This window comes from Euleptes europaea, chromosome 18 (assembly GCF_029931775.1).
Source record: "Euleptes europaea isolate rEulEur1 chromosome 18, rEulEur1.hap1, whole genome shotgun sequence".
Taxonomy (NCBI): Eukaryota; Metazoa; Chordata; class Lepidosauria; order Squamata; family Sphaerodactylidae; genus Euleptes; species Euleptes europaea.
Window position 1 is genome coordinate 29,440,092 of NC_079329.1, and position 26,656 is coordinate 29,466,747.

At 49.3% G+C, this 26,656-nt stretch overlaps 3 protein-coding genes across 3 annotated transcripts in view; 2 read left to right on the top strand and 1 right to left on the bottom strand.

Moving 5' to 3' along the window:
- SMARCD2 (SWI/SNF related, matrix associated, actin dependent regulator of chromatin, subfamily d, member 2) overlaps positions 1–2,274 on the bottom strand; it is a 40,210-nt gene extending 37,936 nt beyond the window's left edge. The window contains exon 1 of the mRNA XM_056863760.1: positions 2,197–2,274. Coding sequence (XP_056719738.1) covers positions 2,197–2,220 — 24 coding nt within the window. The 5' untranslated portion in view covers positions 2,221–2,274. The remainder of the gene's footprint in view (positions 1–2,196) is intronic.
- PSMC5 (proteasome 26S subunit, ATPase 5) overlaps positions 1–26,656 on the top strand; it is a 203,464-nt gene that overhangs the window by 46,272 nt on the left and 130,536 nt on the right. The window lies entirely within an intron of this gene.
- Positions 17,334–26,359, top strand: LOC130490833 (zinc finger protein ZFP2-like). Its single transcript, XM_056864640.1, has 4 exons — positions 17,334–17,440; positions 19,452–19,526; positions 20,918–21,160; positions 24,852–26,359. The coding sequence occupies exons 1-4, from the start codon at positions 17,407–17,409 to the stop codon at positions 26,357–26,359; spliced, it is 1,860 nt and encodes a 619-aa protein (XP_056720618.1). The 5' UTR covers positions 17,334–17,406.

The window sequence follows — 26,656 nt, forward strand, 5'->3', positions numbered from 1 at the left end:
AGAATGTAGGATCTCGGAGGCCAAGGCTCAAATCTCCACTCTGCCACAGAAGAAGACAAAAGAGTTGGTTTTTATATGCCGACTTTCTCTACCACTTAATGAAGAACCAAACCAGCCTACAATCACCTTCCCTTCCCCACAACAGGCACCTTGTGAGGTAGGTGAGGCTGAGAGAACTCTGAGAGCGCTGTGAGTTGCCCAAGGTCACCCAGCTGGCTGGAGGAGTGGCAAATCAAATCTGTTTCTTCAGATTAGAGTCCCCAGCACTACACCACGCTCGCTCTCTGTGGTGTACTGTGGACGACCTTAGTCACCCCCTCTCAGCCTAGCTTACCTCACAGGGTTGTTGTGAGGCTCAAAGGGTGACGGGGCAGAACGCTGCAAGCCACTTTGGGGAGAAGTAAATACACCAGCGTGGTGTCCTGGTTAAGAGCAGTGGTTTGGCGCGGCGGGCTCTGATCCGGAGAGCCTGGTTTGATTCCCCACTTGAGCGGTGGAGGCTAATCTGGTGAACCGGCTTTGTTTCCCCACTCCTGCACACGAAGCATGCTGGGTGACCTTGGGCTAGTCACAGCTCTCTCAGCCCCACCTACTTCACAGGGTGTCCGTGGTGGGGAAGGGAAGGCGATTGCAAGCCGGTTTGATTCTCCCTTAAGTGGTAGAGAAAGGCGGCATATTAAAAAAAACAACCAACTCTTCTTCCTCGTCGTCTAAACACGCACAGACAATTAGATCTCACAGGTATTATACAACTCTCTAATCTTTTACAGTGGGTAGCCGTGTTAGTTTGTCTGCAGTGGAAGAAAAGGGCAAGAGTCCAGTAGCACCTTAAAGACTAACAAAAATATTTTCTGGCAGGGTATGAGCTTTCGTGAGCCACAGCTCACTTCTTCAGATACAGCTAGAATGTGAATCCATCTGTCTGAATTCACTCCCCTCTACTTAAAAGACAGATGGCTTCACATTCTAGCTGTATCTGAAGAAGTGAGCTGTGGCTCACAAAAGCTCACACCCTGCCAGAAAATATTTTTGTTAGTCTTTAAGGTGCTACTGGACTCTTGCTCTTTTCTAAAAATATTTTCTGGCCGGGTGTGAGCTTTTGTGAGCCACAGCTCACTTCTTCAGATACAGCTAGAATGTGAAGCCATCTGTCTGAATTCACTCTCCTCTACTGAAAGACAGATGGAGTCACATTCTAGCTGTATCTGAAGAAGTGAGCTGTGGCTCACGAAAGCTCACACCCGGCCAGAAAATATTTTTGTCAGTCTTTAAGGTGCTACTGGACTCTTGCTCTTTTCTAAAAACATTTTCTGGCAAGGTGTGAGCTTTCGTGAGCCACAGGTCACTTCTTCAGATACAGCTAGAATGTGAATCCATCTGTCTGAATTCACTCTCCTCTACTGAAAGACAGATGGAGTCACATTCTAGCTGTATCTGAAAGCTCACACCCTGCCAGAAAATGTTTTTAGAAAAGAGCAAGAGTCCAGTAGCACCTTAAAGACTAACAAAAATATTTTCTGGTAGGGTGTGAGCTTTCGTGAGCCACAGCTCACTTCTTCAGATACAGCTAGAATGTGAATCCATCTGTCTTTAAGTAGAGGAGAGTGAATTCAGACAAGCATTCATGGCTCATTACCAATGCTGGTTTCTCCACACACCATCTCTCCCCTGGACATCACAGACTCTTCTGCATACCACCCCTAATCCCATCACGCCTGCTATTCACATTGACACACTGTTAACATTTACATACTAATGCTTGTCTGGATTCACTCTCCTCTACTTAAAAACAGATGGATTCACATTCTAGCTGTATCTGAAGAAGTGAGCTGTGGCTCACGAAACCTCACACCCTTCCAGAAAATATTTTTATTAGTCTTTAAGGTGCTACTGGACTCTTGCCCTTTTCTACTACTGCAGACAGACTAACACGGCTACCCACTGTGAATTAAAGACAGATGGATTCACATTCTAGCTGTATCTGAAGAAGTGAGCTGCGGCTCACGAAAGCTCACACCCTGCCAGAAAATATTTTTGTTAAGTCTTTAAGGTGCTACTGGACTCTTGCCCCTTTCTACTACTTTTAGGTCAGGATAACGCACAAGCACGCCGACGCCGCCTCTCTCGGCCCCCCCCCCCCGCGCACCAGTGCCGCCCCCCACCACCAGGGGCGCTCGTCGTCCTCCTCCTCCCTACCTGGAACTGCGCGGCGGGCCCCATGGGCCGGTAGGGGGCGGCTCCGGCCGAGCTGAGCCCCCGCAGCAGCCCCCCGCCCGGCCCGGGAGGCAGCGGGGCGGCGGCCCCCGCCGGCGCGAGGGAAGCGGCCGGCGGGACCCCCGAGGGGGGCGGCGTGAGGGAGAAGCCCCCGCCGCGGCCGGCCATGGAGGGGGAGGGGGGGCGGCCGCCCGAGGAGCCTCCAGCACGCCCGACGCCAGCCGGGCAGGGAGGGAGACAGCGAGGCGGCGCTGGCGGGCTGACTGACGAGGCGCGCGGCTCTTGGAGCCGGCCCCGCCCCCAGTCCCGCCTCTGGCCCCGCCCCCACCAACCGCCACCAACCGCCCCCACCAACCGCCGAAGGCCGGCCCTAGCGACGCTGGGGGAGGGGCCAGCTGGCGGCGGCGCAGGGGAGGGGGGCAGCCAGGCGCCGCGCACGTGTCCCGGGAGGCGTGGCCACCGTGCTTGCTCTGAGACAGCAGGGTAGACTTCCCCTGGCTGTGGAAGGTCCACTGATTTAGCAATTTGCAATCATCTCTTTCTGTAAAATGTATTGGGAATGTATTAGGACAGCCAGGGAAAAGCTTGTCGCTGGGCAGGATATCTCTGTGGGTCTGTGTGCTCAGGAAGTGGGGCAAGAGTCACGGAGGGTTACAATGGACCAGAACAGGAACTGGGTGAAACTGTTACTATACTGGTTCTTGTAGGTTATCCGGGCTGTGTGACCGTGGTCTTGGTATTTTCTTTCCTGGCGTTCCGCCAGCAGCTGTGGCAGGCATCTTCAGAGGAGTAACACTGAAGGACAGTGACTCTCAGTGTCAAGTGTGTAGGAAGAGTAATATATAGTCAGAAAGGGGTTGGGTTTGACCTGAGTCATTGTCCTGCAAAAATTACCTATTACATTACCTTTGATACTTTTTGCAGGACAGTGATTCAGCTCAAACCCAACCCCTTCCTGACTGTATATTACTCTTCCTACACACTTGACACTGAGAGATACTGTCCTTCAGTGTTACTCCTCTGCAGATGCCGGCCACAGCTGCTGGCGAAACGTCAGGAAAGAAAATACCAAGACCACGGTCACACAGCCCGGATAATCTACAAGAACCGATGAACTCTGACCGTGAAAGCCTTCGACAATATTTTGTTACTATACTGCCGCCTCCATGTCTGTAGTGCTATCAGCTTTACCCTGAATGTTGATGGGTTGTCATATCTTGAATTTGGATAAATATCCCTTCCTCAGTATGATCGGGGCTCAGAGATTTTTACTCGGTAGAGTGCTCTGGGTAGCAGCTGCTCCGAATAAATAACTTTTCTTGCAACGAACCTCTGGTTTACTGCATCAGCTCCCCTGGGTGGTGAATAACGCTGCACGTCGCCGCTGCCTGTATTTATGTGCGGGAGTATTAAGGAATTATTACTACTTAACAGGAACATGGACTCTGGCACCAAGGCCTGCAACCAGCCAAGGTGCCAACTTTGCCCTCATATAGATTCTAGGAAGATCATCTCTGGGCCCACCAATGTCAGCCATACTATCTCAGGTTCATACTCCTGCTCATCTTCTAATGTGATTTATGCCATCACATGCCAGCAATGCCCTTCCACAATCTGCATTGGACAAACAGGTCAGTCTCTTAGACAAAGATTAAATGGACATAAGCCTGACATCAGAAACCACAACATTCAAAAACCAGTGGGAGAACATTTCAACCTTCCAGGACATTCTGTTGCAGATTTAAGAGTAGCAGTTCTCTTACAAAGGAATTTCAAAGGGAGATTGGAAAGAGAAACTGCTGAATTACAATTGATATTCAAACTAAAGACCATGCATTTACCTGGGCTGAATAAAGACCTTGCATTCATGGCCCATTACCAATGCTGATTTCTCCACACCCATCTCTCCCCTGGACATCACAGACTCTTGTGCATACCACACCTAATCCCATCACGCCTGCTATTCACATGTACATACTGTTAACATTTACATACTAATGCTTGACTGAATTCACTCTCCTCTACTTAAAGACAGATGGATTCACATTCTAGCTGTATCTGAAGAAGTGAGCCGTGGCTCACGAAAGCTCATACCCTTCTAGAAAATATTTTTGTTAGTTTTTAAGGTGCTACTGGACTCTTGCCCTTTTCTGCTACTGCAGACAGACTAACACGGCTACCCACTGTGAAATATTAATTATTGTGAGAATTATTATGATAATTGTGTGTGTGTTAAGTGCCGTCAAGTCGCTTCTGACTCGTGGTGACACGATGAATCAATGGCTGTTACTGCACTTTGTATTCCCACCGATGTATTAAGAGTTTGAAACTGTTATAAAAAATACTGTTCGCACTTCGGCCCCTTTAGCTGTGAAGATGTCTTCCAACAATTTTTTAGCCGTGGCATCCAAAAACCCTTTTAAAGCAATGTTTTTTATAACATTTCCAAACTCTTGATACATCGCTGGGAATACCTGGTGCGGTAACAGCCTCACTTTAAAAGGGCTTTTGGATACCATGGCTTATAAATGGTTGGAAGACGTCTTCACAGCTAAAGGGGCCAAACAGTGGGGGTTACCACACTTGTATTCCCACTGATATATTAAAAGTTTGAAAACGTTATAAAAAATACTGTTCGCACTTTGTTTGGCCCCTTTAGCTGTGAAGACGTCTTCCAACCATTTATAAGACGTGGTATCCAAAAACCCTTTTAAAGCGATGTTTTTTACAACATTTTCAAACTCTTAATACATCAGTGGGAATACATAGAAAGTGTGAACAGCATTTTTTATAACATTTTCAAACTCTTAATACATTGCTGAGAATACAAAGTGCTTTAACAGCCTCTGTTCCTGCAATACCAGCACTAAGGGGTCCGAGCAGGGGTGGGGAACCTTTTTTCCGCCAAGGGCCATTTGGATATTTATAACACATTCGTGGGCCATACAAAATTATCAACTTAAAAATTAGCCAACCAAGCCCTAAGCAGGCAGCTGCCCCAGATGACCCCTCCTGCACAGGCAAGCAGACAGGCATCCAACCGGTGGAGCACTCGCCCACCTGGTGGCACAAGATGGTCTGTTGCACCAGCCGGTTGTAGCCATCCAGCCACACGCCGGAGTTGCTCCTGCTCCGCATGGTCGGGGCCGTATTCTACAGCCGGCTCCTGCTACCTCCGCCTGCAGGGGTGAAATGAAGACACACTGGCTAAGAACTCCCCCCACACATGCATTCTGGCCCTGCCCCCTTTAACCCCTCCATTGTTGCCACTTACACCCCCAGCCCTCTTGTAGTACAGAGGGAATGTGTTTCTCCATGGCCCGGGTGAGAAAGGGTTAACCCAGTTTATTGGGCGGTCCTAGCAGCTCCATAGCTAATGACTCTTCTGCAAGGGGGAAAAAAGGTTCCTTTTGTTGGCAAAAAAACCTCACATCCTCCTTGAATAGAGGCTATTTCTGTCCGCAGGAGGGGGCGGATCACCAGTCTTAGATCCTTCTGAGCTAGAGATCTGCCAGGACCCACAAAAGGCCGGACCAAATGATTTCGCGGGCCTTAAATGGCCCACGGGCCTGACGTTCCTCACCCCTGATCTGGAGCAGCAAAACCTCCCATGCATAAATAGTCAGAGCATGGGAGGTTTTGCCTTGGGTTTGCCGCTCTCTAGTTGTACATTTTCCCCATTCTCAAAACATGACCAGAGCATGGGAGGTTTTGCCTTGGATTTATTTATTTATTTTTCAAATGTATAGCCTGTCCTCATTCCCAGCGAGCCAGGCCCAGGGCTGGTTACAACCTTAAAGATACACTAAAACTTTGGTCAACAATAAAACATAACGCAACACATGAGATGCATATTATTTCCCATTAATAATTCCCATTAATAATTTCTCATTGCCCCCGTGCAGGGTTTCGAGAATTCGGATGGGGAAAATGTGCATCTAGCGAGTGGCAAACCCTTAATAACTCCAGGAATTTCACAACCCGGAGTTGACAACCCTAGGTACCTCTCTGGAATTAGTATGACTTCCCTGTGTCTCTCTTTTGACAGGATCAGGAAGATGCTACCTCACCCTGGGGCAGTTTGATCACCATTGTGGCCTTGGTGGAATATAATCAGTGGAAACAAGATTTAAGATTGAAATGATGTTTGTGGCTTTTTCTCCTCAGTCGACTGCCCAGCCATTCCCTATGTGCCAGCGGGCCAAATTTAGCAGGATATGTACTGGCACTGCTAGGGATTTCCTACTGTAACATTGGTCCCCCCCCTCCCAATTATTTTATTTATGAAATAGGGAGTTAGAAAAAGGTCAGTAATCCTAATGTCCTTAATATTCTTTTATTGTACTACGTTGCCATTTGGGTTTTTGAAAAAGGGAACGATAAACCCTTGTTCCTTTTTTAAAAATTTGCTTTCAAATTTGCCTCCACATTCCCTCCCCCCCTTCATTTTGATAGGGAAGAGAATACTTGCAAAACCCAACAAGACTAAAGAACAAAATACAGGAATACTATTTCATCATAACCATTTATAGCTTATGAACGTGAAGGCAAGAGGGATTCAGACGAGATCAGTCACACAAGATGTGGACAAAACAGGGCACAAAAGTGAATAAACTCAGGCTATAATAACTTTATTCATTAGGAATAAAATTCCTAAATATAAACAGCCCCATTAACATTATAAATCAACTCCAAAGAGATCAATAATATTACATAGCATTTACTTAGCACTGTTCAAAGTGCTCTACGTATTTTGTGTAACCCTTATAACAACAATAGAATTCGATGAGATCTGAATACACTGGAAAAGGGGACAGATATGAACAAGATGCGGTTCAACAAGGACAAGTGCAGTGTCCAACATCTAGGTAACAAATATGAGAAGCACACATTCTGGATGGGGAATACACTTCTGGGTAACACTGTGTGTGAAGAAGATCTAGGAGTACAGGTGGACTGTAAATTGAATATGAGCAGGCAGTGTGATGCAGCGGCAAAAAAGGCCAATGCGGTCACGGAGTGAATCAACAGGGGCATAACATCCAAATCACAAGATGTCATAGTCCTCCTGTACACTGCGTTGGTCAGGCCGCACCTGGAGTACTGTGTGCAGTTCTGGGGACCTCACTCTAAAAAGGATGTGGACAGAATGGAGCTGGTGCTGAGGAGAGCGACAAGGATGATCAGGGGCCTGGAGACCAAGCCCTACCAGGAAAGTCTGAGGGACTTGGGGATGTTTAGACTGGAGAAGAGGAAGTTGAGGGGGGACATGATTGCTCTCTTAAGTATTTGAAAGGCTGTCACTCAGAGGAGGGCAGGGAGCTGTTCCTGTTGCCAGCAGAAGACAGGACTCACAATAGTGGGTATCATTAGGGAATTTTTTTTTTACAGCAAGAGTTCAGCAGGGGAATTGGCTGCCTAGGGAGGTGGTGAGCTCCCCCTCTCTGGCAGTCTTCAAGCAGTGACAGGATGAACACTTGTCAGCGATGCTCTAGTCTAGGCTGATCCTGCATTGAGCAGGAGGTTGGTGGCCTGTATGGCCCCTTCCAACCCTTTCAGGATATAATAGTATGCCTATACTGTAGATAGGGAGATGGATTTCCCTAAATCTCACTTGTAAATTTGTGGTAGGAAATTTTTTAACCTGTACTTCCTGGTTTGTAGCTCAGACCTTCACATTCACAGGTAAGAGTGTGCATAGATTTTCCTATCTTCTAATTTCCCCCTGAAAACTTGACTCGGCTAAATTAGTTTTTCTCCTTGCCAGACTCCAGTATTAGAAGAGTCCTGTCTTGCAGGGGAAAATGAGAGTGGGAAAGGTGAGATTTTAAGCAGAAATCAATGGGCATGAGGGCTAAATGCATCTTCCTCACTTCCCTGTAGTATCCTATACAATCTCCCCAATCTGCATTTGCATTAACAACCAGAAGAGTTTAAAAAACATGCTGCGCTCACATTTAGAAGGCAATCCCAGATGTGAACCCTGTTAGCCTGTAGCAGCAAAACAAAATAGTTACCCAGGCTTGATTTAAACATCTGGTTGTTGAATTAAAAGAGCTTAGGACTCTGGATCTGGTTGGATCTGGTTGGACTCCGGATCTCATTGAAACGGAGGTGCAACACATGAATGGTAGTTGGACATGCTTCATTAGCACAGCCAAACAAAATCTGCTAGGGCTACCGACCCTGGCACACAAACAAAACACACATACTTGCTTTGTGTGGGTTGCAGCTACAGTTTAAACGAGGCCATGAGCCTGTGCCAAGTTGCACAGGGAAAGTCTTTTTGCCCTGCTATCCTAATACCTAAATTTGGCTGCAGTATCAAGCAATGAAGGGCACTCAGTTGTCTAAGAAGCACACCTACACAACAGGACATTCATATAAGCACCCACTTCAGCAGTTATCTCTTTCATGCGCACACAGAGGTACCAGATCTCAGGAAGACACACACAAGCCAGAGATGAGAACCTTGACATTTGGAAGATACCTGCTACAAGAACATGGAAACGCACATAGTTTTTACACGCACACACACACACAAAATCATCTCAGAAACACACAACTGGGTATCAATATAGAACTATTTCATACTTTACACAGCAGCTTGGGGGGTGTTTGCTGCAGTAAACAAGGTGTGAAGGTGAGAAGCAAAAGCTGACCCTGGATTGCCACCTGCTGTGTAAAGTGTGAAGCGACTCCCAGGGAGAACAGCTTATGAAACAAACACCTGCACGGAAAGGCTGAAACAGAAATAGATTCACAATAATCACCAGAAATGCACAAGCGCATCCACCCACTCCAGGCTGCCACAAACAACAAGGCATGGAATCTCAGAAACACCCCCACATACAAAGCTGATTTTCCTGCAGCCCCTCATTGGTAAAAACAGCCTCTTCCATGAGGTCCAATGGTCAGCTTCTCAACCCAACAGCTAATAGGGAACTGTTTCCCTAGCTCTATTCATCTGGCCATTACAATATTAATTCCAGGTTTCCGTTTCACCCAATATTTTAGCCTTAAGATGTAACATCTCAGTGCAAGCCTGCAGGGTAAGGCCAATGGTGACGGGAGAATTTTTGGGTCTCCAGCATGGCCAGATATGGATGCATCAATATTCTTTCTAGGCAGTTTATTCACACCAGAGAACCAGCGTTGTGTAGTGGTTTGGAGCGGTGGTTTGGAGTGGTGGACTCTGATCTGGAGAACCGAGTTTGATTCCCCACTCCTCCACATGAGCACCAGGTGCTAATCTGGTGAACCGGAGTGGTTTCCACACTCCTACACACGAAGCCAGCAGGGTGACCTTGGGCTAGTCACAGCTCTCTTTGAGCTCTCTTAGCCCACCTACCTCACAGGGTGTCTATTGTGGGGAAGGGAAGGGAAGGTGATTGTAAGCCGGTTTGATTCTTCCTTAAGTGGTAGAGAAAGTTGGCATATAAAAACCAACTCTTCTTCTTCTTCGTTGTGTGTTGCTATGCAAGTCTTTAAAATTGTATTTTATCATGCCAAAAAGTCTTGGAGCAACAGATCAAGATTACCTTGCTCAAGGAGAAGACGCTGATATTAATGTATCACACTATTTGGTCATTTGAATCCACATGCGGAGAGAGACAATCCAGACAGCTATGTAGGAAGCCAGACCTTGATGTGGTATTGTAGCTGGTATGGTTTGGGGTTTACTCACGATAGACTTGGAGCTTTCTGGTAGTCTGTACCACCCCATGGAATATTTTTAAAATTACCACCACCGCCGCATGGGAAGTGATTTTTTCTATTCTACCTAGATATGACCGCTTGGTGACCAGGCCTTTGTTAAACTGTTTGGATCTGAAGAAGTGACCTTGGGACAGTCATACACTCTCAGCCCTGACCCTGGCTACTATTGGGATGGCAGACATCCAAGGAATTTTTATTTATTTATTTTAGTATTTTTAATCCACCCTCCCTTCCCAAGGCTGGGCTCACAGCGGATAACAACAATTGAATACCAGGGGGCGTGACACCGAGGCAGGCAATGGCAAACCACCTCTGAACACCTCTTTCCTTGAAAATCCTAAGGGGTCGCCATAAGTCATCTGTGACTTTTTTTTTAATATATATTTTTATTATTTTTCAATAATTGCAATACATCTCATTTGACAATACATCCTATATACCAATCTTTCAGTCGATAAAAAATTATTAGGTGTATGTCTTCAGTATTACATATAATTAATTATAACTGACTTCCCCACTGACTTCCTCCCTCCCTACAAATATCTGGTATCTCCTTTGTATTTATATTTTCTAATCCTTATAAGTTATTATTTTAATATTATACTTTCCCCTTATTTAATACATTTCAATAAGCAATAATAATATAATATTAATACTAAAGAAAAAAAGAAGAAAATCATTTAAAAATGAAAGCAGAGACATAACAAAACACATTAACATAATTTTCTCCAGTCACTCATCTCTGTCATAAAAAATGGATTAGATCTTTAAAAACTTTATATACCCCCAAGTAAAAAAATTAAGTTGATATCATTTTTCCTCTACACCCCCATTTCCCATATTAAGAGTCCAACTGGTATTCTTCTGGCTTTCTTAACCCTCCATAAGTCATCTGTGACTTGACGGCAAAAAAATAAAAAAAAAGCATTGCCCTTTCCCTGCTGCACTAGGTTTTTACTTGCAGGGAGTTTCAGAGGGTAGCCGTTTGTTGGCCTGCAGGTGAACATCTAGGTTCGCCACTGGTGCTGCCGAAATCAAATCTAACTGTTCGGCTTGCAGGGAGTTTTGAAGACACCAATGGCACAGTCCCTTCTTCCTCTTCGAGAACTCCATCGCCCCTTTCGGCTCTTCAGGCGAAGAATAGGAGAGGGGCCGTGGCTCAATGGTAGAGCCTCTGCTCGGCATGCAGAAGGTCCCAGGTTCAATCCCCGGCATCTCCAGTAAAAGGCACCAGGCAAGCAGGCGATGTGTCTCAGCCTGAGACCCTGGAGAGCCGCTGCCGGTCTGAGTAGACAATGCTGACTTTGATGGACCAAGGGCCTGATTCGGTACAAGGCAGCTTCGTGTGTTCATCTGGGAATCTGTCAGTGAGTTGGAAAATGTGATGGTTCTTTTGGGGAGGGGCCGTGGCTCCGTGGTAGAGCCTCTGCTTTGCATGCAGAAGGTCCCAGGTTCAATCCCCGGCATCTCCAGTTAAAGGGACCAGGCAAGTAGGTGATGTGAATAGACCTCTGGGGCCGAGGCTCAATAGTAGAGCCTCTGCTCGACATGCTGAAGGTCCCAGGTTCAATCCCCGGCATCTCCAGTTAAAGCACTGGTTCCCAACCAGGGGCCCGTGGACCCCCAGGGGTCCGCGAGAACTAAATTAAGGTCCGCGAAACAAAGTTATAAACCCATAAATTAATATTTTCAATTAAAAGTTCTCTATTATAAAAATACATATTCAAATATTATTCTAAGTTTAATGTTTAACTAACAGTTATGATTAAAGTTTATTTATTTATAAATTGTCGGAATTTTTATTTTGGGGTCCCTGCACCGAACAAAAAAGTCCTAGTGGTCCCTGGTCAAAAAAAGGTTGGGAACCACTGAGTTAAAGGGACCAGGCAAGTAGGTGCTGTGAATAGACCTCTGGGGCCGTGGCTCAGTTTGTAGAGCATCTGCTTGGCATGCAGAAGGTCCCAGGTTCAATCCCTGGCATCTCCAGTTCAAGGGACCAGGCGAGTAGGTGATGTGAATAGACCTCTGCCTGAGAGCCATGGAGAGGGGCCGTGGCTCAGCAGTAGAGCATCTGCTTGGCATGCAGAAGGTCCCAGGTTCAATCCCCGGCATCTCCGGTTCAAGGGACCAGGCGAGTAGGTGATTTGAATAGACCTCTGCCTGAGAGCCATGGAGAGGGGCCGTGGCTCAGCAGTAGAGCATCTGCTTGGCATGCAGAAGGTCCCAGGTTCAATCCCCGGAATCTCCGGTTCAAGGGACCAGGCGAGTAGGTGATGTGAAAGACCTCTGCCTGAGACCCTGGAGAGCCATGGAGAGGGGCCGTGGCTCAGCAGTAGAGCATGTGCTTGGCATGCAGAAGGTCCCAGGTTCAATCCCCGGCATCTCCAGTTCAAGGGACCAGGCGAGTAGGTGATGTGAATAGACCTCTGCCTGAGAGCCATGGAGAGGGGCCGTGGCTCAGCAGTAGAGCATCTGCTTGGCATGCAGAAGGTCCCAGGTTCAATCCCCGGCATCTCCGGTTCAAGGGACCAGGCGAGTAGGTGATGTGAAAGACCTCTGCCTGAGACCCTGGAGAGCCATGGAGAGGGGCCGTGGCTCAGCAGTAGAGCATGTGCTTGGCATGCAGAAGGTCCCAGGTTCAATCCCCGGCATCTCCAGTTCAAGGGACCAGGCAAGTAGGTGATGTGAATAGACCTCTGCCAGAGACCCTGGAGAGCCAGACAACACTGACTTGGATGGACCCGGGCTCTGATTCGGTACAAGGCAGCTCCATGGGTTCAATGGAAATTGACCAGGGGAGGGACGGAGGGCTATCCTCGTGGACAAGAGCGGCCCGTCGGCCACAAGAGGGCCCGCTTTGTCGCTGGAGGAGCAGGGAGGCCTTCCTCTTTCATTCTTCCCTCTCGCCAGGATGTGGAATTGAGCTTCCTGGGTTGCTTTTTTTTTTTTTTTTTTTTTTTTGCAGCTTGCAGCTGCTCCCCCCACCCCGACCCCCCCTTCCATCCCAACTCCCTGCAGGGTGGGGGGGCGAGGATTCCTCCCTAATCGGCCATCGCCATTCCCCGGCCAGGCCGCGCACTGCAGTCTCTGGCTAGCTGCAGGTAAACCGAGCCGGAGCGAACGGGCGCTGCCTTTTGCAAGGTCCGATGCGCAAGGAGCGAACAATGGGAGCTGCGCAGGGCACGGATGCACCCGGGGAGGAGGGGGGGGAGGAGGAGGAGGGGGGGGAAAATAAAATAATCAATGCAATCTTTCCCCCCCACCCCGGGACCACCGGTACCGCGCGCAGATCCTCCCCCTAGAATAGCTGGGGTGGGGTGGGGGGGTTGCAATGTGGAGGGAGGGTCGGTCAGTTGGGAGGGGGTGGAAAGTAGCCGTGTCCGGTTCCTTGCGGTTGTCTTGGGTCGCCTTCCCCCCCCTCCCACAAAGCCCCCCTCCCCACCCCGCTTCCCCCCCGATTTCGACTTCTTTGTCGGAAACGTCCGCCGCTGTGCGTAAAAACGCGCGCCCGGACCGGGCTTGTCCCCATTGTGGGGCAGTTTTGGGCCATTTATTCATGGGAGGTTTTGCATTGGATTTGCCACTCTCTAGATGCACATTTTCCCCTTCTGAATTCTCAAAAGTCTGCATGGCGGCTTATTGTTGAGTTTTGAAAATATGGATGGGGGCAAAGTGCATCTAAAGAGTGGCAAATCCTTGGAAGGTTTTGCATTGGATTTGTCACTCTACAGATGCACATTTCCCCCCCTCTGAATTCTCAAAACTCTGCATGGCGGCTTATTGTTGAGTTTTGAGAATATGGATGGGGGCAAAGTGCATCTAAAGAGTGGCAACTCCAAGGCAAAACCTTCCACGAATAAATGAATGATTATTCATGGGAGGTTTTGCATTGGATTTGCCACTCTACAGATGCCCATTTCCCCCCCTCTGAATTCTCAAAACTCTGCACGGCAGCTTATTGCTGAGTTTTGAGAATATGGATGGGGAGAAAGTGCGTCTAAAAACTGGCAAATCCAATGCAAAACCTTCCATGATTAAACATTGGGTCAACATTTATTCATGGAAGGGTTTGCATTGGATTTGCCACTCTTTAGATCACTGGTTCCCAACCGGGGGTCCACGGACCCCCAGGGGTCCGCGAGAACTAAATTAAGGTCCGCAAAACAAAGTTATAAACCCACAATAAATTAATATTTTCAATTAAAAGTTCTCTATTATAAAAATATATATTCACATATTATTCTAAGTTTAATGTTTAACTAACAGTTATGATTCAAGTTTATTTTCAAATTCTCGGAATTTTAATTTTGAACCTTGGGGTCCCTGCACCGAAAAAAAAGGCCTAGTGGTCCCTGGTCAAAAAAAAGGTTGGGAACCACTGCTTTAGATGCACTTTTCCCCCATCCATATTCTCAAAACTCAACAATAAGCCGCCGTGCAGAGTTTTGAGAATTCAGAGGGGGGAAATGTGCATCTAGAGAGTGGCAAATCCAAGGCAAAACCTTCCATGAATATATTTGTTTCCCTACCCTGCAACGTCGAATCGAGGTTTCCCCAGTCTGGAAAAGTCGGTCCTAATCCGTGAGAGTTTGTGCAGTCATCGGCTCTTTATGCACGGGAGGTTTTGCCTTGGATTTGCCCCCTCTACATGCGCGTTTCCCCCATCCAAATTCTCAAAACTCAACAAGAAGCCCCTGTGCACTTGCTTCCAAACTTTAGCTATTACAAGTGAATAAACCTTCAATGAGAAATTACGGATGTATATGAGGATGGCCAAATTAACCGAATTCCCACATGGAAAAGATATGGAAAAATTTAAAAAAACTTGGGCAAAGGCTGTCACATATTGGGATAAACGGGCAAAAATGGATTTTACTACTTTAATTAGTGAGTTGTAGAAACTAGTTTTAATATCTTTATATTTTACTGTTAATAGATATTTTTAAAACTGTTAAGACACTTCTTTGGAAGTCGGGTGATGGGTCACTTTTTTAAGGTGGGTGGAGGGTCGAAGGGGTCTCTTTTTGGACTTTATGATTTTGTAACCCCGAATGTATTAATAAGTATATACAGATACTCTTTTGTATTTTCTTTTTAATTTTTTTATATTATTGTATTTGTTTTATGTTATAAAAATTAATAAAAATATATAAGAAAAAAGAAGAAGCCCCCATGCAGAGTTTTGAGAATTCGGATGGGGGAAACGTGCATCTAGAGAGGAACAAATCCAAGGCAAAACCTTCCATGCATAAATGGCCATAAAGTGGCCATTCTGTTGTCTTTGCTGCTCCCTCTGGAATCCCTTCATGCCTGGAGGGGAAGTTTTATCCCCGGGATATTCATCTATTTCATAGGCCTGTGTTTTTATTCCCCGCTAAACCCCCTCTAAACAGAAAGTAGATTCCTTTGAAATCTGGTGTTGGAGGAGAGTGTTACGGATACCCTGGACCGTCTAAAAGACAAATAAGTGAGTTTTAGATCAAATCAGGCCTGAACTGGCCCTAGAAGCTAAAATGACTAAACTGAGGCTGTCATACTTTGGACATATTATGAGAAGACAAGAGTTACTGGAAAAGACAGTCATGCTAGGAAAAGTTGAGGGCAGCAGGAAAAGAGGAAGACCCATCAAGAGATGGATTGACTCTATAAAGGAAGCCACCGCCCTCAATTTGCAAGATCTGAGCAAGGCTGTTAAGGATAGGACACTTTGGAGGACATTGATTCATAGGGTCGCCATGAGTCGGAAACGACTTGATGGTTCTTAACACACAAACAGCCTTGATGGGAGGCATTTGGACCATGAACTAAACCGAAAACAAACATTCTTAGAAGTGAGCATTACCGATAAACCTCTGTGTCGCCCCTTACACAGCAGCAAACTCGGGTTTGCCACCCTTCTCAACGGGACACTGCAGAAGAAGAAGAGTTGGTTTTTATACCCCGGTTTTCTCTACCTGTAAGGAGTCTCAAACCGGCTTATAATTCCCTCCCCCTCCCCACAACAGACATCTTGTGAAGTAGGTGGGGCTGAGAGAGTTCGGAGAGAACTGTGACTAGCCCAAGGTCACCCAGCAGGCTTCATGTGGAGGAGTGGGGAAACCAACCCGGTTCGCCAGATTAGTCTGCCGCTCATGGGGAGGAGCAGGGAATCAAACCCGGTCCTCCAGATTAGAGTCCACCGCTCTTGACCACTATACCACACTGTAGCCAGTTGCAGCTCTCTGACAAGTATTCCTGTGTGAGGAACAACTATTTGAAACCACGTCACATCCACGCTGCACATGTTATACGAATGCTTCAAAACAATCTGAGATGCATTCCTACAAAGAATGAGATATCTACAAACGATCAAGGCTTTGGTAGCATTGTAGAACACGTTTCAGTTTTTTTGGGTGTGTTTCTGTAGATTAATATTTGCAATAATTTGTGGCAAGATTCTCGGCTCAAACACTTTGCAGATCTTTACGGTGGTGTGTGGTTAAGTGCAAGCAGAGCGAACGCTGATTTTTGTAGTCGGGGCATGTGGCCGCACACATGCTGAACATGCCTATAGACTATCAGTGAACATGCCAGGTGGAACAGAAACAATTACATCAATCAGTGTGGGCATGTCTTGTTTTACCACTTCCAGAAGGATGCTGCAGTAGGATAGTCTTGGTTGATCAGTTGCCCATACTTGACGTCTTGTGGATTGGTTTAGACCAGTTCATTTTTAAAAACTTTTTGGCATATGAACACATGAATCCAGCGTGGTGTAGTGGTTAAGAGCGGTGCTTTGGAGCGGTGGAGTCTGATCTGGAGAACTGGGTTTGATTCCCCACTCCTCCACATGAGTGGCGGAGGCTAATCTGGTGAACTGGATTAGTTTCCCCACTCCTGCACACGAAGCCAGCAGGGAGACCTTGGGCTAGTCACAGCTCTCTTTGAGCTCTCTTAGCCCCACCTACCTCACAGGGTGTCCGTTGTGGGGAGGGGAAGAGAAGGTGATTGTAAGCCGGTTTGAGTCTCCCTTAATTGGTAGAGAAAGTCGGCATATTAAAAAAACAAAAAACAAAACAAAAAAAAACCCCTCAACTCTTATGCTGAATCAGGCCCTTGGTCCATCAAAGTCAGTATTGTCTACTCAGACCGGCAGCGGCTCTCCAGGGTCTCCGGCAGACGTCTTTCCCATCACCTACTACCTGATCTCTTTAACTGGAGATGCCGGGGATTGAACCTGGGACCTTCTGCGTGCCAAGCAGATGCTCTACAAACTGACCCACAGCTCCTCCCACATAGCCACAGTCACATTTCTTTTTTGTTCTGCTTCACTGTTTAGTTGATAGCCAGGATCACCGTGTCACCAGCGAAACAGGTTCCTGGGTACAATGCAACCTAACTTTTTTTATTCCTTTAGGACCGGACAGCTGCCTCTCTTGAGGAGGGGAGAAGACGTCAGGGGACTCCTAGGAAAGGGTGGCTCTGTGGGTCGACATGCAGGAGAGCTACGAAACGGTGATCTCGCTGGGTAAGGGATGGCGAAATGCGTGCCAAACTACAGCCTGAATCTCAACTACTAACATTTGCAGTCATAAAAAGAGTCCTGTGCTGGAGGGGTCGTGAAGAAGCTTGCTTCGTAGAACATAAGATGCAAACCTTGGCAGCCGCTGTGCCCCCCCTCCATGAATGCTCAACTAATCTATGCCGATGACTGAAATGGGGCTCAGTTGGCTGCCTGGCCTCATGGCTGGTGATGGAAAAGTGCAGCCCCAAATTTAAGCTTCAGCCTGCTGTTCAATGTACTTTTTTTTTTTTTTTGCTGTCAAGTCCCAGCTGACTTATGGTGACGCCCTAGGGTTTTCAGGGCAAGAGAAGGAGACGTTCAGAGGTGGTTTGCCATTGCCTGCCTCCGTGTCAGGACCCTGGTATTCCTTGTAGGTCTCCCATCCAAATACCTGCCAGGGTCAGGGCTGAGAGTGTGTGGCTGGCCCAAGGTCACCCAGCAAGTTTTCATGGCAGAGTAGGGGATTCGAACCTGGTTTTCCCAGGTCCTAGTCCGACACCTTAACCATTACACTATGCTGGCTCTTTACAATGTACATACCTAAAGTCATTCCCACAGTAGCAGCCTCAGAGAAATCCCAGACTGGTCACTTTTTCAATATTGTATGGCTGAATTGTGCTGAATAAGGCTCAGACTTTTCCCATAGTTTGTTTCTTTGACCCACCTTAAGGATTTGAGGCAAGTATTGATGGTTAAAACAAGGCTCAGTAGAAGAAACAATGGAGACCCGTGAAAAGTAGTGGGGAGGAGAAATTCCATCCCCAGGCGTTGTCTCTTCCAGCTTCCCCCCACTTGCCACCAGCTTCCCTCCCCACTCCTGCCTGCTTGTCTGTTTACCTCTCTGCCTGCACTCACAAGGGGCAAAGGCAAGCTGGAGCAGGCTTCCCTTCCTCACCAAGTTTGCAGAACTTTAATTTGTAGCGAAGGCTAGCCTAGTTTTGCAGATTTTAAAAATCGGCATCAGGACCAGCTCTTGATTAAGTTGGAGGGGGGGGGTCATGGCTGAATGGTAGAACATCTGCTTAGCAAGCGTGTAGGAAGTCCAAAGTTCGATCCTCGGTGTCTCCAGTTAAAAGATCAAGTAGCTGGTAATGTGAAAAGCCCCTATCTGAGGCTCTGGAGAGCCACTGCCAGTCAGAGTAGAGAAGGCAGGCCTTGATAGACCAGTGGAAATACTTAGTACAATGCAATCTCGTGGGTCTATTAGATATAAAAGGTTTGGGGAGAAAGGCATGGTGTAAATGAAGTAAATATATATGGATGTGCTCAGCAAGCAGAAGCATCTTAGAAGGCCTGGCCTGGCTGGTGCAGCGACAACTTCTGCTTGTTGCTTGGGTACAGGGAGGAGTGATTGAATGAGGTTTCTCTAACCATAAGAAGGCCTTTTAAATGCTTAACCCATACCAGAGGGCCTTAGTATACTGTGGGAGGGCCAGAAAGGTGGGAGAACAAAAGGCTTCGCAGGAAGTATTTATATCCTGCCTTTTCCCACGGCAAAGTAGACAGTAGACTACTTCTTCTCTAGGGGGAAATAGGTTGATGGCCATCTTTTTGTAAAGCTGTTGATTTTTGAAAGGCCATTTAAGAGTTGCTTTTTCCACCCTCCCTGTTTCGTAATCTCCTTTGTGCGCATCTTCTGTGGCTTAAAAAGGTAAAGGTCCCCTGTGCAAGCACCGGGTCATTCCTGACCCATGGAGTGACGTCACATCCCGACGTTTCCAAGGCAGACTTTGTTTGCGGGGTGGTCTGCCAGTGCCTTCCCCAGTCATCTTCCCTTTACCCCCAGCAAGCCGGGTACTCATTTTTCCGACCTCGGAAGGATGGAAGGCTGAGTCAACCTTGAGCCGGCTACCTGAAACTGACTTCCGTCAGAATCGAACTCAGGTCGTGAGCAGAGCTTTTGACTGCAGTACTGCAGCTTTACCACTCTGCGCCACGGGGCTTACCAACCTGTTTTCTGCCCTCCTTCTCTTAGCGGAAGAAATTGCCATCAGTTGGCCCCGCATAACTGCCTTCACGGAGACCAGAGGGCGGCGAGGCCTGGCTCCTGGTAAGTCCTTTGCAGAGAAGAAATGCTCCCCCCCACCATGGAAAGTCTGTCGCAGATCCAAGGTCCCTATTCTCCCCATACCTTGATAGAGATTAAAGCTCCTCCCCTTCAGTTAGAAGCTTCAGCCTCCCAACTAGGGTTACCAACCTTCAGGTGGGGCCTGGAGATCTCCCGCTATTACAACTGATCTCCAGCCTATAGAGATCAGTGTCCTTGGAGAAAATGGTCGCCTTGGCAATTGGACTCTATGGCATTGAAGTCCCTCCTCTCTCCAAACCCTGCCCTCCTCAGGCCCCATCCCCCAAATCTCCAGGTATTTCCCAACCCAGAGCTGGCAACTCTAGATGTACCTGAGGTCGAGGCAGGTTGGTAGAAAGACCACCAGTCATTCCTTAATAATAGTTTACCAACCAACCATGGAGGTTTATAGCCAGAAGTGAAATAGGGTTGGCTCTCTGTGTTTGCCTGCTCCCCAGGCTCTAGAGCAGGGGTGTCAAACTCAATTGTTACAAGGGCCGGATATGACATAACGGTCACTTGGTTGGGCTGGGCCCTGCCTCGCCAGCCCAGATCGGGAGTGGGGTAGCTACCCTGGCTGACTTGCAGGCCGGATAAGAGCTCTCAAGGGGTCGGATCCGGCCCATGGGCCTTATGTTTGACACTCCTGATCTAGAGGATTTGGGTCTGTGATGTTAGTATCCCATGGAGTGGCCTGCAGTTGCCTCCTCTGACCAGCAGCCCTGGTAGCACAGGCCTCCTGGCTCCAGCCCATCCCCGAATCCTTTTTTACATTTCATTTTGGAAACAATTTTTTGGGAGACAGAAAAAAAAAAACACAGGCTTCAGAACAAGCCAACAGAGCCCTGTTTCTTAGTTTCCTACTTCGATGTCCGAATCAAGCCTCCCTCATGATATGATTTCACAGGCTGAGGAGGGAGACAGGCTTGCTGTGGTGCCCATCAGATAGGGTTGCCAGGTCCCCGCTTACCATTGGCGGGAGCTTCCTTGTAGTGGCGGGGGAAGCAGGCCAGCTGAAAGGGGGGCGATCCAACCACATGCACAGCAGCGCATGGCAAAATAATGTCCCTCCTGCGTTTACCCTGGAAGTGATGCGGACGCTGTAGCACGTTTGGGAACCATAGAGTTCCCAAAACTCTACGGTTTCCAATAGTTTAAACTTGGAAGGGACATTATTTCGCCGCACGCTGCTGTGTGCGCAGGTGGATCACCCGCCTTTCAGCTGTCCTGCTTCCCCCCGCCGGCTAGCTGAGGGCCAGCATGCACGCCCGTTAATTGCCCGCCATTAACTGGCAAATGGGAACCCTACCATCAAGGTCCCTGGTTTCGAGAGCAGAATCTGGTGTTCTTTTCTTTTTCTCCCCCCTTTACAGGGCTAGAAATGGAGCCAGAGCAAGGGCAGCTGGCACCTGTGCAGGGCCAGGCAGCCGCCGCCACTACCGCCGGCTCCAGCGAAGACGGGATCCTGCCAGACTTCCGGAGGCAGCTGGGGGTGATCCTGCAGACGGTGGGCAAGGCTCAGGTGGAGAAGATGCTGAGAGAGCTGGTGAAGGAGCAGGAGCAGCAGGGCCGAGTCAGGCGGCGGAAGAGAGTGGCTAGAAGCCCCCGGCATGGAGGTAACAAGGCATTGCCCCGGGGAGGATGGGTGGCCCCATGCGTCTGGCTGGGGTGGCAGAAAAGGCAGGGTGGCAAGGCTCGAACGTTTAACAAAAAAAGGAAAATTGACATTTAAGATTTGCAGTCTAAATTTGGTCTAGGGATTTCAAATTAGGGTGTGACACATGAACACGTGAAGCTGCCTTGTACTGAATCAGACCCTTGGTCCATCAAAGTCAGTATTGTCTACTCTGACCGGCAGCAGCTCTCCAGGGTCTCAGGCAGAGATCTTTCACATCACCTACCTGCCTAGTCCCTTTAACTGGAGATGCCGGGGACTGAACCTGGGACCTTCTGCATGCCAAGCAGATGCTCTACCACTGAGCCACGGCCCCTCCACTTTTCTGGAGACATTGTGAGCCACCCGGCCTCTGCTGCCCCTGTCTGGTGGAACGCCATGCCCAGCGAGGTTCGGTCCCTGCAGGAGCTAAAACAATTCCGCAGGGCCTGTAAAACTGAACTGTTCCGCCAGGCATATGGTTGAGGGCACCGAGGGTCTTCCATGGTCTTTTATGCATGACTGTTTCTCTCGCGGTCACCCCTCCGACGACTTCGGGTCTTGGTTTGGATTATGCATGCCGTTTCCAACCATCAGAGGTCACCTCGCTCTCCCCCTGCCTTGCCCCATGTTTTGCCCGCGTTTTGAGGGACCTGTTTTATCTTGAATTTGAAAACGTGGGGAAACGCAGGGGGAGAGCGAGGCAACCTCCGACGGTTGGAAATGGCACGTGTAACCAAAACAAAGACCCAACGTCGTCGGAAGGGTGACCGCAAGGGAAACAGCCATGCATAAAAGGCCCCTCTGTCTGGCCCCCCTTCTCCTTTCCCCCCTCCTTCTCCATCTCTGCTATTTCCCACAAATAGTACAAATTGTTAGTGCTGCTGTGTTATTACGTTAAATTATAGATGTTTTTGCTGTCAGTAAGGGTGCCGGTTTTACTGTTGTATTTTATGTAATTACTTAGTGTTTTTTAGATTGTTTTAAAAGGTCGTGAGCCGCTCTGAGCCTGGCTTGGCCAAGAAAGAGCAGCCTAAAATTCAAAGACATCAAATCCTTGCCCTCTGAGGCCTACAGCTCCATTTCTCCCATCGCTTGTTCATTCCCTATGTTTCTCCCAAGCGGGGACCGAAAATGACCGACATCCTTCTCTTCTTCATTTTATCCTCACAAGAACCCTGTGAGGGATATGAGGAGGAGGGTGTGCGACTGGTCCAAGGCCATTCAGGAAGTTTCCATGGCAGAGCAGGGATATCCTGGTTTGACGCCCTTAACCCCTACACAATGCTACCTTCCCACTAACAGCTGAATTCCACCACCACCCCTGCAGTGTGGCACAGGTCTCCTCTTGTCAACACCCTGCCTTCTCTGTATGACTTGTTTGTGGCTTCCTAAAGGCACCTGGTTGGCCACTGTGTGAACAGACTGCTGGACTTGATGGGCCTTGGTCTGATCCAGTAGGGCCTTTCTTATGTTCTTATGACTTCTCATCTCTCTGAAACTAAGTAAATAATGCAAATGCAATCAGGCATATTCAGATTTACTTAAAATGACAGTATTTGTTCAGATAATGGAATTAGGTTTGCCTTTGAGCAGAATTTGGATGTTTTTTTAAAAAGCAAAGTACAAACAGGATCCAGAATGAAATTAGCACTGTTATTTTCAGTTCCCTTCTGTGACTTACTGTTGTGGGCCCTTAGATACAAGCTCAGGAGCGATGATCTCCCTGTCCATGGACTCCTGGTTTTTGGGTTCAGGCAGGCCCCTGGGGTGAGAGGCAACAAGCATAGTCCAAACACAGTCCAAGGTCAAAACACAGATATTCAGAAGTCAAATCAGAAGGACAAATCCAAAGAGCAAAGCCAAGTCTCAGTCCAAGGTCAAGAGTGAATCCAATAAGTAAAGTTTCTCCCTCTCTCATAATACTAGAATGCGGGGTCATCTGCTGAAACTGGAGGCTGAGAGCTTCAAAACAGATAAAAGGAAGTAATTCTTCACACAACACATAGTTACATTGTGGAACTCCCTGCCCCAGGATGTGGTGATGGCTGCCAACTTGGAAGGCTTTAAGAGGGGAGTGGGCATGTTCATGGAGGAGAGAGCTATCCGTGGCTACTAGTCAAAATGGATACTAGTCATGATGCATACCTATTCTCTCCAGGATCAGAGGAGCATGCCTATTATATGAGGTGCTGTGGAACACAGACAGGATAATGCTGTTGCAGTCAACTTGTTTCTGGGCTTCCTAGAGGCATCTGGTTGGCCGCTGTGTGAACAGACTGCTGGACTTGATGGACCTTGGTCTGATCCAGCATGGTTTTTCTTATGATCTTAAGTCTAGGTCTGGTCTATGGTCAAACACACTGAGGTCTACATTGCAGAGCAAGAGCGGGTACACAAAGGTTGTGGACGGGTTGCTTCCACACTGGTTCACCCTTTTCTGGCTGCTTTTATCATGAAAACCCCGATTGAGAACCGGTGCAGCTCTTCTGCCGGCTGAGACACCCAAGGACAGGCACAATTAATCAATGGCTGAGCTGCCGATGTGACTGTCAGCCCTGACCCTGTGGTGACTCAAGCTCACAGGCAGATGTTGACCGGTGCTGGGCTGTCAACCACTCACTGGGTCGCCGCTCCATCGCCTCCCTCCGGGCCTGCCTGCTCCAATGTTCCAAGTAGCTTGGCCAACTTCTAGGTGGTGGCTGGAGATCTCCTGCTATTACAACTGATCTCTAGCCAATAGAGATCAATTCACCTGGAGAAAACGGCCGTTTTGGCAAATGGACTCAGTGGCATGGAAGTCCCTCCCCGAACCCCGCCCTCCTCAAGCTCCACCCCCCAAATCTCCAAGTATTTCCCAACCCACAGCTGGCAACCTTGGGGCGAGGCTGGTAGCTACAGCACTTCTACGTCAGCTTTGGCTCCCGGGCTGTGAGTGAGGGCATGGCATGCTGACTTTGGCCCAAGACTCCCTCTCTGCACCTGACGGAGTGTCTCCCTACTGACGGCGACCGTGTGGAGGAAAGGGCCATGTGCTAGAGTTGCCAACCTCCAGGTGGCAACTGGGGATCTCCCGCTATTACAGCTGACCTGCAACTTACAAAGGGTTGAAAGAGCCAACGTTTCAAGAACCTGCTCCCTTCTTTCTGTGGAGGCAAATCATAGGTTCATCGATCCTATCTGGCAATAGCTCTCCAGAGGTTTTACTGCATGAGTTAGGGTTTAATTTGGTCCTTTTACAGGCATTTGCTGTGCCAAAAATCTCTAGTCCCTCTTTTGAGAGCCAGTGTGGTGTAGTGGTTAAGAGTGGTGGAGCGGTGGACTCTGATCTGGAGAACCCGGTTTGATTCCCCCACTCTTCCACATGAGCGGCGGATGCTAATCTGGTGACCCGGGTTGGTTTCCCCACTCCCACTCATGAAGCCAGCTGGGTGACCTTGGCCTAGTCACAGTTCTCTCAGAGCTCTCTCAGCCCCATCTACCTCATAGAGTGTCTGTTGTGGGGAGGGGAAGGGAAGGTGATAGTAAGCCCCTTTGATTCTTCCTTAAGTGGTAGAGAAAGTCAGCATATAAAAACCAACTCTTCTTCTTGTACATTCCTGTCTTTTTTATTTCCCGAGCACAAAGATTTATCCTCATTTCTCTTTCAGCAGGCGATGGCAGGCAGAACAGTTTGGAGGCCCCGCGGGAGCTTCATGGTGGACTGTTTGAAGGATCTACAGTTCTGGCCAGGAAGCCGCCTGAGAGTGAGCTGCAGATGCCCTTTTTATACCCAGGGCAGCTGGTGGGGCAAAAGCAACCGATTGCAGGAAAGACCGGTCACGGAGATGCCAAAGAGTACAAGAACAGCCTTTCTCACCAGCAGAGCTCTTTGGGGGTGAGGTGGGGGGCAGGCTCCGAGCCGCGGGAGAGCCTCAGCCGCAGTCTGTTCAGCAACGTGAGTCGGGACACCATTGACGGCGGGAGAGTTTGGCCACCGTTTGGGGAAAGAGCCCAGTTCTTGTCCGGGTGGCAGAAACCACGCTACGCCCAGAGACGCCGGCGCCCGCCTGCAGGAGAGAAACCCCACCGCTGTGGCCCGTGCAGGAGATCCACTATAGCTCCACCCGATTCGCTGCTAAACTCTGCCCTGCACCTTTCGCCAGACCCTGCCTCACCGTCTTCAATGGTCCTGTCACTAAACTCCACAGAGCCGCTAACCCCCGGCCAGCCCTCGCCCGCGAACTCCGCTGCGGCCCCACATCGAAAACCCCACGCCTGCGAGGAGTGCGGGAAGCGATTCCGGATCCTCGCCAACTTGGAAAGGCACCAGCAGCGCCACGCGGCAGAAAAGCCTCACCAGTGCCGTGACTGTGGGCGGCGCTTCCGCTGGGGCTGCCACCTCGAGCGGCACCGTCGCTCGCGGCGCTGTGTAGAGTGCGGCGGGGGCCTGGCGACGCCTCCTCCGCCTCCGTCCCCACCCCCAGAACCTGACCGTCCCTACTCCTGCGGGGAATGCGGGAGGCGGTTCACACAGCGCTCGGCCCTCAGCAAGCACCGGCGGCTGCATTCTGGGGAGCGCCCCTATGGCTGCGGGGAGTGCGGGAAGCGCTTCCTGCAGCGCTCGGATCTCACCATCCACGTGCGCTCCCACTCCGGGGAGCAGCCCTACGTTTGCACGGAGTGCGGCCGCCGCTTCAGCGTCAGCTCCAACCTCAGCAAGCACCGGCGCATGCACCGTGGCGAGCGCCCCCACGCTTGCTCCGTGTGCGCCAAGCGCTTCCTGCAGCGCTCCGAGCTCCTCATCCACCAGCGGGCTCACACTGGGGAGCGCCCCTATCCCTGCACGGCCTGCGGGAAGCGCTTTGCTCGCCGCGCTCATCTGAAACGCCACCAGCGCACCCATGGTGGGGTGCCTGCTGCGGCCACTGCCTCTCGACACCAGAGTGCCCAACCGCTCACCCCCTCGGCCACGGACGCCACGTCCCTTCTTGAACATCAGCAGCACGAACGTGGGGGGGTGCCGGATGCTCTCGAATCCCGGCCCCAGACCGACACCCCTCCCACTGCCGGGCCCACGGTCTTCTCAGCAGCCCGAGGCGCCACGGGCACTGCCTCGTTGGGCCTGCCCTGGGCGGTGCCCTCCTCTGCCCGCCTCCCTTTCTGCTCCAGCCCTCTCTGATCGTTTGGGAGCTTCCCCTGCATCCCTGCCCTCCGTCAGGCCGCCACAGCCAGCGGGCACCCCTGGCTAAACCTCGGTTTCGTGGGAGGGGTCTAACCCTGTGTAGATGGCAGTGCGGGGTGGGGTTCTGATAGGGCGTGGGGGCATTCTACATTTTAGAGCCCCACTGTTGTTCGCTGGGTAACCCGGCAGCTTTGTTTCTTCCGGTGGCCTCCTGCCAGCCTCGCTACGAGCATCTGGTATACGGATGGAGCGGGTCGGAGACCGGTGGCCGCTGTCCCTGCACGGGACATTAGC

Bases quoted from the DNA above. Each gene is read 5' to 3' on its own strand.
- LOC130490833 (XM_056864640.1), top strand. From the start codon at position 17,407: ATGCAGGAGAGCTACGAAACGGTGATCTCGCTGG. The intron at 19,527-20,917 runs GTAAGTCCTTTG...CCCCCTTTACAG, and splicing joins GCGGCGAGGCCTGGCTCCTG to GGCTAGAAATGGAGCCAGAG. The intron at 21,161-24,851 runs GTAACAAGGCAT...CTCTTTCAGCAG, and splicing joins TAGAAGCCCCCGGCATGGAG to GCGATGGCAGGCAGAACAGT.